Source organism: Tuber melanosporum (assembly GCF_000151645.1).
Source record: "Tuber melanosporum whole genome shotgun sequence assembly, scaffold_42, strain Mel28".
Lineage (NCBI taxonomy): Eukaryota > Fungi > Ascomycota > Pezizomycetes > Pezizales > Tuberaceae > Tuber > Tuber melanosporum.
This window is the reverse complement of record NW_003299087.1, coordinates 404,095-413,755: the sequence shown is the minus strand read 5'-3', so window position 1 is coordinate 413,755 and position 9,661 is coordinate 404,095. Positions and strand designations below refer to the sequence as shown.

The 9,661-nt window shown below is 48.5% G+C and overlaps 2 protein-coding genes across 2 annotated transcripts; one reads left to right on the top strand and one right to left on the bottom strand.

The window, feature by feature from the left end:
* Nucleotides 1-2,183: 2,183 nt before the first annotated feature.
* Nucleotides 2,184-2,350, top strand: GSTUM_00008121001 (uncharacterized protein; the record flags this gene model as incomplete). Its single annotated transcript, XM_002839852.1, has 2 exons — nt 2,184-2,296; nt 2,338-2,350. 2 exons carry the CDS (start codon nt 2,184-2,186, stop codon nt 2,348-2,350), a joined length of 126 nt encoding a protein of 41 aa, XP_002839898.1.
* Nucleotides 2,351-2,361: 11 nt separating this feature from the next.
* Nucleotides 2,362-7,883, bottom strand: GSTUM_00008120001 (uncharacterized protein; the record flags this gene model as incomplete). Its single annotated transcript, XM_002839851.1, has 7 exons — nt 2,362-2,541; nt 2,609-3,471; nt 3,535-4,932; nt 4,989-5,242; nt 5,331-5,392; nt 5,443-7,516; nt 7,624-7,883. 7 exons carry the CDS (start codon nt 7,881-7,883, stop codon nt 2,362-2,364), a joined length of 5,091 nt encoding a protein of 1,696 aa, XP_002839897.1.
* Nucleotides 7,884-9,661: the final 1,778 nt, after the last annotated feature.

Below are 9,661 nucleotides of genomic sequence, written 5' to 3'. Positions count from 1 at the left end.
TCCGGACATTCCATTCATGGGAAGCCTCAACCCCTGCCATGTCACAACAGATTGTCGGAAATATTGCTTCAATGTGACGGAAGCATGTTCACCTCAGAATACCGGGACCCGTATCGCTATATATACATAGCTCTCATGGGTATATGCACCGCGGTCTTGAGCGCGGGCAGCAACATAAGGATATGGGAATTGATCATTTCTACCGCATATCTATACCCCCGAGAGTCTTTCATGTGTGCGATAGTGCTGCTGCCGTACACCTCTGAAGCCTGAACCCTAGTTGCTCCAAATCGCTCTGAATTTCTGCTGAAGAAAAAAACTTTTTGTGAAAGAAAAGATGTGAACCCCCCCCCCCCCCAGCCATCCCAAAGGTGCACAGAGTTGATTCCCAGCGTGAGGACCTATATCTGAAAAGGTGCTAACCTGTTAATCACAGCCGGTACCCGTTTCGTCCCGTCTTGAACACCGTAAAAACCCTCCGGGCATCACACCGTCCTGTCTTACTTAACGAAGGAATGACATAGGGCAAACATATCAAAAAACCAACTGACAAAAAAAGGATAGTTCCCCCAATGCTTAGTCCTTAGTCAATCCTTGTTCATTTATCGCCTACTACATTCCCCCCCGCGTCCGGAAGCCGAACTCCCAACCTTCCTGTAAATCTTAGCGGCGACCTCTCTCAACAGTTGGGCCATCGGAGCCTGTCGGTACTCTCGTGATTTGGGTGAATCTGGAGTGTGATTATGGGGGATTCATTAGATATATGGGCATGCGGGGAAGGAGATTTGGCGGGGATAATGGGTATGATTCGGTGCACCTAGGAGCAAGGGATAAGCTACTCGAGAGAGAATCACTTATCTGTTCTCCCTTAGGATTGTGTCTCAATGTTCCGGGATACCCAGTTACATCGACCTGTGAGTTTGCTAAGTCGAGCCACAGAGAGAGCTGGGCTAATTGTTACTTATCTGTTCTTGTGCTCTTTCTGGGTATATTTGGCTTCGTGTTGTAGAACAGTGTGATAAGGAATACGCGGACGGTTCCACCATGGGTCTGTGGGTGCTCAGGTGTGTTATTGAGTTTGTGAATATGACAAGTAGGATTCCGAGGAGGTAGCTTTACTAAGAGCTTAAGCTATTCACAAAATGCATCATACCATATTGCTCGATGTCCATTCTTTCTCTGTTGGTGCGCTGGCTCTGCAGGGCACTGGTCACGATCCGGCTCATAGAGATTCTAGGCTAGGGCCAGGGATTATTGGCAATCATCCTCTCGTTCTCGGATCTCGATGTCCGCTTAGTTGTCGGAGGCTGCGCCAGCCGATAAGGGTTTTGAGGACAAGGTAGAGTGTAGAAACGTATTGAACAGTAGACAGATGGTGGGAGATATTGTTGCCTCTCCCTTCCCCGATACATGAGCCAGAGGCTGTGCCGGTTACGCCAGAAAGTGGAGTCAAAAGGCCCTGAATGAAGTGAAGGGTATGCATCACCTCCAGACACAATGGCAGCAGCCAAAGTTGCCGGAGCCATCGTTTCTGATAAGCGGGACCTCATGTTGGAAATCCCGAGGGGTTCACCCGCAGGAGTGGGGAAAAAGGGTTTGAGCTCTTTACCTAGTCCTTGGTAGTGGCTCCATAGCCATATCCCCATAATACCACTCGATGCTGCCCCTCCACACAACGTCCTAACATCCAGGCACTATCGCCCTGTCCATTTTTCCTAATCAAGGGAGAAAATGGCTAGTCTGGGGGTACTATCAAGTGGGATTTAAAATAGGTACTACTGGACAGGAAAATGTAATAAAGTAAGAAATGGAAAAATGAACGACACGCTACTCCAAATCCATGCATAAATATAGCAACATATAATGAATTAATTGACCCCCGCCGACCCTTTTCTGCCTCCCGTCACCCGCTTTTGTTTGCCATCTTAAGGAAAAGAAAAGGTATCAGTGGATAAATAGCCCTTATTAAAAGCAACGTTCACAAGCAATCATAAAGCCCGTACTGCAGTACTTAAAAGAAATTACAAATTGCCTCCGAGAATTGCCTCCGTAGCTGTAAAGGTGTTGTTAGTATAGGGGAAACATGTAAGAGTAGAATGATAGGGGAGAAAAACATACCAGAATTGATATAGGCTCGCTTGGCATCTAATCCCATCCCAAACTTCCTTTCTAATTCCGCCTTGATGCTCTTTTTCGTCACCGTCATCAAGTCAGCCGTCCTCAAAATCTCTCGTATCTCTGCTAATACTGCGTCGTCATTGGGCAGCTCAATCGTACACATCTCTAGCTCAGCTCCGTTCATGCCTCCTCCGCCGAAGAAAGCAGACCCGCGTTGAGAAGCTATTTCTGAGGGTGCTATGCTCAAGCGGCTTTGGTTGCGGGGCAACGGCACGTCAAGCTGGGACATTGGTCTGCTGTGCGCTGCATATCCACCCCATTCCGACTGTGCTGGTGCATAAGACTTGGTCCCATAAGAGTACCCAGAAACCTCCGAACGGGTATCATCATGGCCGCGGAGGGTCTGTGCTTCCCAGAGCTCTGCTTGGTACTCCTCCCACTTCTTGCGAGGAATACTCGCAGGATCAAATTTGCCCTCGTCGGAAATGACAATCTTCTGCCCTTTTTCGCCAGTGACGATACGAGTGTTACCCCACGAGAAATCATCCATGTGCCAGAAGGAGTATAGAGGGAGGGCGAAACTGAAGACAGGAATGGCGAGGATATAGATAACCATCCATCCGATCATCTCCCACTTTCTCCTCAAAATAAAAATAATAGCCTGTAGACCGTAAATGGCTCCAAGAAGGACAAAGGCCATCATGGGAATAACGGAGGAGCTTGTGGCCACTTGATAGATGAGATAAGCAATGTAACCGACAGTGACTGGTTGGACGATCGTTGAAAGTAAATCCAAGAAGACAATAAACCTCATGGAGAAGCAGCAAAAACCACACAGCTGCTGCATAGGCATCAGTTCCATCAAGTTGTGAAGAGTTGAATTAATCCATCGACGACGTTGTGACATAAACACACTCCACGAATCAGGAGCGATAGTCCAGGCATGGGCATTGAAGATGTATTTGGTCTTATACTTCTGATGATGCTTGAGGAGTAAGGTTGTCAGATAACGATCTTCTCCAAGATGCAAAAGATTTTTCATATGAAGGGTGTCCACGCGAATTTCGGAGTAAGCTTCAATGATTTCTTTACTGACGAAGAGTGGCTTGCCGCTCTCTGCAGCCCGAACGCGGTACATGGTGAAACAACCGGGCAGACAAGTGACACTGCCAAACAAGCTCTCGAATGCTTTAGCTAAATTGTGTGAAATGTAGTATTCGTAAACTTGAATCATGGTAATGAACGAATGTTTGGCGTTGGTAAGTGCGGTCTCGCCACAAAGCGCGATGATTCTCGTATCCGCCAAGAATGCAGCAACCATACGGGTAGCAGAATCAGTAGCAACAACGGTATCTAGCCGGCTCGTTAGTCAATCGAAATCAAGAGGCGGATGTAGGTGTCAGGTTAGCAACATACCGGCGTCGATCTGGAGCATGAACTCATAAAAGGTGGGGTTCACTCCGATAATGTTTCGGATTTGGTGATGCATTTCTAGCTCTAGAGGGCTCATGGGAAGGTTGTAATGGATACGGTTCAAGAATCTCATCATGACCATCTGGGAATCGCGCTTTCCTCTGTTACCTGGCCGAGAAACCTCCGAAGGCTTTCCAACCTTGACAACAACCATGAACGGTACGATATGTCCCTGGACTTCATACAATCCAGAGTAGACTTTGCCCATATTGTGTTGCTTCTGGCCTTCGCCCAAAGACTCAAAGGAAAGAGGTTCGGGGTCGACACTATCGGAGACACCCAAGATGTCCAATACAATCCTCGGAGTGGGCCTGTCGTTTCCTTGACCAATAATCATACCATCACAAACGACGACTAAGAGCTTGCGTTTATCATCATACTTCATTCTAGCAATCGAGTCGATAGCGCGACGGAGGGACTCCTCATCTTCGGTATAGGCGGGGACTTGACATATGATGAATTTATCGAGATTCTCGGGCATGTTCTTGCGACCGAATTGAAGCGCAGCCAAAAATTTGAAAGCGATGACCGAACACATCATAGCGGAGACAGCAAGAAGCAGATACTGCGCGAAAAGACATTGTGCCGAGTTACGGGTATCGACCTTTCCGACATAGAACAGGTTGTCAAGACAGACCTTCATGCGATGCTTCCGGTCTGCGGTCAGAGGCAAAGCGTTCCAATATTTGGTGATATCTTGCCCCGAGCGCTGGGTAAACAAATCTAGAACCATGGTGTCCATAAAATCGGTATTGATTTGGGTCTGATCAATGCCGTCGGTGTTGTGAGGAAGATCGATCCGTCTTCCACCAGCGGCATAATCACTAAGATCGTAAACACGGTCGCCGATGATGGCTATGTTCTGAGACTTTTTAGTCGCTAAAGTCTTGACATACTTCTGCGAGTATCCCATGTCACCCTTTCTGTAATTTGCCTTAAGAAGCATCATCTGCTCAAAGAACCAATCAGGCCGGGAGTCATTAGTATATGCCCTAAAATCATGGTAACGGGCATTCTTGTCGAGCGCTCGGTCTGCAGTCGCATTGGTGCCTTGGAAGTCGAGAGCTACATATGGACTAACAGACCCTTCAACACCATCACAAAGAGCTGACACTTGTACCGGGAATAAGGAGGTTGCATCTCTGCCTCCGTAGGCCATAATGTTCTTTCTCGGGACTAGCGATGGGTAATGTGAAGGCGCATATTCGGTGAGATCAAAGACCACGCCACGGATGGCAACATATGCGGTTTTTTGCATGTGGTCTTTGCCTCCGTCGTAATCGGACAGTTCCTCAAGAGTGAAGACATTTTGTTTGGGGCAAATCAACATCGGGAACCAAACTGTAAACCTAAATCAGTCAATTGCTCAACCGCGTGCGTGCTAGCATAAGACTCACCAAGGAAGAAAATCGAAAGACCACACAGGAACCAAATCATAAAGTTGATAGCAAGCTTCTCCCGCCAGGCAACCTGGATGTCTTTTCGCTTCATTCCCCCAATCCAACGAATAAGGAAATCGGGAATAAACCATGTAATAGCCCATACACCAAACATCCACCGCTTACGGCCCGCTGTAACCGGTAACTCTTCTATCTCCTGCTCCCTAGCAGCCTGACCCTTTTCTGCCATCTGCTGCCGGGTATCGAAATTCCTGAACATATCGCCCGAATGAAAGGCAGATGCGGCCGCTTCAGATCGCAGGTCATCCGCCTTAGAGAAAAAACCGCCTTTCCCATCACCAGTACCGTAGATATGTGTTCCCAAGCCCCCTGGGCCGGGAGCGCCATGACTCGGGATTAGCCTGACCCGTGAATCAGACCCCCCGAACAGACCTCCCCCAGACTCACCAACAGGTGTGAGCGGGTTGCTATGATCATCCGAATCCAAAAAGCCAGCACCAGCCATTGACCTCCTAGCAGAGCTGCCCCTTTCCCCAATATTGGCAATCTCAAACCAACACCTCTCACTGAGGAAGATACCAGTAGCTCCGACTCTTGCCTCATTCATAGGCCAATTCTTCTCCTCAACAACAAACTCGGTCTTCTCCTTTTCACTACCAACAACAATGCTCTCAGCTTCCGTAAGACCTAAGAACTCTCCGAAGGGCAAGAAGACAGAAAAGTCGGCATTCCGAACTCTCTGCGAAATTTCTGCGATGCCAAATGTCCGAACTTGGGTACGGACGCACTTCGAATCGAATTGGTTGGCAATCCTTCGGTCATTAGGTTTGAGACAGAAAACAAAGTAGGGATTGGTATTCGTTCCAGTAAGGGACCGTGTTACTGTGTCTAGGGCACTAACAAATTGGGCTGCCGCGCCTTGGTCAGGGGAGCTAACGGTATTGATCTCAGCAGAAGAGTCGAGTGCTAAGCCCTTGGTATCACCGGCAGCTCCACGCACTGGCCGCTCGCCCCTCTTGCGCATCACGCTTGGCATACGCAAAGGCTTCGACGCAATTTGACCTTGCATAATGGCGGTCTTTTCTCGCGGGTGGTGGACAGTAGTGACAGCCTTGCTACTGAACAATTCCGTAATAAACGTGCTAGTTGTCCCGCGAAATAAATTCATGAGATCGCCGGAAATAATTTCGCCATTTTCCTCCAGGAGACCATTCGCTGGATATTCTACCTCCCCGGCGAAATGTTTGATGGTGAAACTTCTAGCGGCCCCCGGGACAACGGATGCACTAGATCCGACAGTAATGGCAGAGTTATTCTTCGAGTCGAATCGCTTCCTCAAACTTTCCAAAAACTGCGCATCGGTTTTCCCGCGTTTCGTTTGATCGTCAAGAATACTAAGCAGTCCATTCCCGTGTTTCAGAATACCGCGAACAGCATCGGAATTGTCGAAGTAGCTGGTAGCTGAGACGCCGACCTCTTCACTCTCAAGCTGCTCCGCCCGTCGATCGAAAAATGTTTGAAGACAAAAGTTGTACAAACTTTCGGTGGCAGCATTGTTAAGCAGTTGGTCTAGGGTACTGCCGGTGGCCGAAACTTGTGTAAAGCCCGGAAAATCGATAATGGAGATTGTGTTGGCAACTGCGTCCTCAACAGCACAGATGCGTTCGTTGGCAGATTCGATTATCCATGTGACAAGTAGCGAATATAAAGTTCTTGCCAGCTCGTCCGCATGAGCTCTAGCCCCTCTAGCGTCAAGCATAACCGTTACCCTTTCCCGATTCAATGTCTTCGTCTTGTAACTCAAACAATTTTCCAAGGCCTCAGTACTAACACCCAAGAATGCGGAAATGACTCCGAGTACATCCTTATTCTTAACATTTACAATTTGATCGCCCCCCTCCATGGCACCAGATTCTTCCCCGTTTGCTTGTGTTGTATGGCCATTGGCAAATTCTAGTTGACCAATGTGGAGAATAGTGGCGAGAAGCTGGCAAATCTCGGCAATCTCTTGTCGAGGAAATTCCAACTTCCTGAGTGCTGTCTTAAAATGCTGGAAGCCTTCAGCGTCATTGATACCAACCTTCAGTTGTGTCGGGTGCCCTAGATAACGCCATCTCTTCTGGCCTCCACGGCCTGATGCATCACCGCTATGCCTATTGCTTGACGCGGTGGCAGAGTTGTTGAGCCCCAAATGGGCTTTTTCGGCATCGGAAGTTCCGGCAAGCAGGTAATAGAGGATGTGGAAATTTCTTTCTCCGGTAGGCACACCGGCGACACGGGAACGCTCCAAACGATGGTCCAAAAGTTTTCCACCAATGAGCGTTTGGGAGATGTTGTCATACTGAAGCTCCAGGAACAAACCGGCCTTAGATGCGGTGGGAGTAGTGAGGGATTTAGTTGTTGTAAGAGAGTCGAAGAGAAAAGTAAACAAGGATATTTTCTGTGAGAGCGGAGTTGAGGTGAAGGACAAGACATGGGAAAGCAAGTGTGATCGAAGTGTGGTTTTTCCGGAGCCAGATTCACCTCTGGGTGTTTGTTAGCAATGGAGATATGGACTGTAAAATCCCCCCCCTTTCCCCCAACAACTAGGAACTTCGCTACAAACTACACAAGAAGGAAAGCGAGGACCCACAAGAAGATGACTGCCTGATTTTCACCTCGTCCACCCAACCGCCGCCACATTCGCCCTGCAATTGCCTCCAACTCGTTACTCGCAACATTAGGGGAAGTGTAGGTGTTCAAAGAAACCAGAGCTTGTGAACTGATATTGGCCGTGGGCAATGATAGATGAAAGCGAGATGCCAAGTGAGCAGTAATGTGAGTATCAGACTGCAAATGTGCTGGCAGTGATGGTAGCGATGGCTGGGACTGCGGCGTCTGTTGTTGTGCCATGATGTTTATAATGTCGAGGGGGGTGGAAAACCCCGAGCAACAAGTTGATTAAAAAATTATTAGAGCAAGTGTACAAAGAAATGCTAGATACCAGTGAATAGAAAACGAATGTACGGCTGCTCAATGGAGTTTGTGAAGTACGGGGAATGGATGGCGAGGACTAGGGGGTTGAACGATAAAATGGATCGTTTTCGTTGTCGCGATTGTGAGTGAAGACGAGGAAAACAATACCAGGCGGCGTGGGGAACAACAAAAAAATAGAGGGCGAGAATGCAGAATGCAAGCGAGCGTATGAAAGGCCGAGGGGGGAAACAGAAATGAAGGTGTAGGTACAAGGGGGAGGGAACCCGCACGTAATTCAGCGAAGGGAAAGCAAGAAGCCCAAGCCACGAGGGTAGAAGGTTACTCGTAGAAGGAAGGGAGAGCTTATTCGAGTGAGGTGGGGAGGAAGGAGATTGGCTGGTCTACCGTCCTTTGTGGTTTTCGGGGACTGATAGGGGGGTTTTTTTTTCCCAGCAAACCCCATGGCACCACGGCGGCCTTAACCTATGCTGTTGTGCATGCGACTGATTGGATACAGTAGAAGCAGCTGTTTTCCTCCTCTTCCTCCAATTTTTTTTCCGTTGTTGTTTTTCTATTGAATTGTATTTTTATTTATTTATATGAATATGATGATAATAATAATATTACTACTTGTACATCGTTTTCTACCTGTATGGGTAACCGTTTCTAGCCATTCCCGAGTCAAAGATCCCCCCCAATGCGGTACAGTGTTATATTTCGCTCAGCTTCGATTCTTCTGAGAACCCTTTTCCCGGCCCCATTTTGCTCCCCGGCAGGCGAAACACCGCGAGAGCAGGTGTGTTGATGGGTCGCATCAGACTTATAAAAGTGCAAGTGCCGTACTCGAGTATGATACTCGTACTGTACAGCACGAGTACAGTTGCCCGCGCATGAACGTAGGTGATCGGACAGCCAGGGATTGGACGGAGGTGCCAAAGCTGCTTGTTTGAGCAATTCAAATCCCGAATTCATTCTTGTTTCCTACGAGGGTAAAACTACCAGGCCTCCAGAATCCCTGGCCGACCGGTCTCCCACATCCATACTCGAGTTCAAGGACAACACTCCTCCTCAGACCCCACTAGCAACCCTCCCCTGTTTCTGTCTGTAAATCCTATCAGAGCTTGCCACTCATCCCTCCTAGATGACGAATAAGAGATACTGTACTCGAGTACCGGTATCTCTAAAGATCGACTCCTCCCCTCCGCCCCTTGCCTTTCATCTTCCTTCGCTTTCTCCATAAAATGGTACTTGTACCGGTACCGGTACTATTCGAGTACCGTACACATCAAGCATCCCTCCATCCATCTTACCAGTACCAGTACGAGTACTTCTGCTCGGGTACTGCGCTCGTACAGTGAATACCCCTCCCTCCCTCCTCATTAACACAGGTTGATCGTTTTAGCTACCCGGTGCTTGCCGGAATTGATGGCTCAGAAATCTCTTCCTTCCCTCCATCCCCACTCTTGCTCTCGTGAGCTCACTCGAGTACGCCACAGCGTTGTCTTCCGTCATTACCGCAAGTGCAAAATCCCCCCTCCACCTCGTAGGAGTAGAATCTATAATTCCGGTACCGCGACTGGCCACATCTTGTGGCAGAGAGTGTTCAGCACTGCTCGAGTGGTGAACTCGAGCACTGGTATCGGTACTAATACTTCGAGCACAGTCACCCAAAAATAGGGGCCATAAGCTTACCGGTTGCGGTATCGCTTTACAGT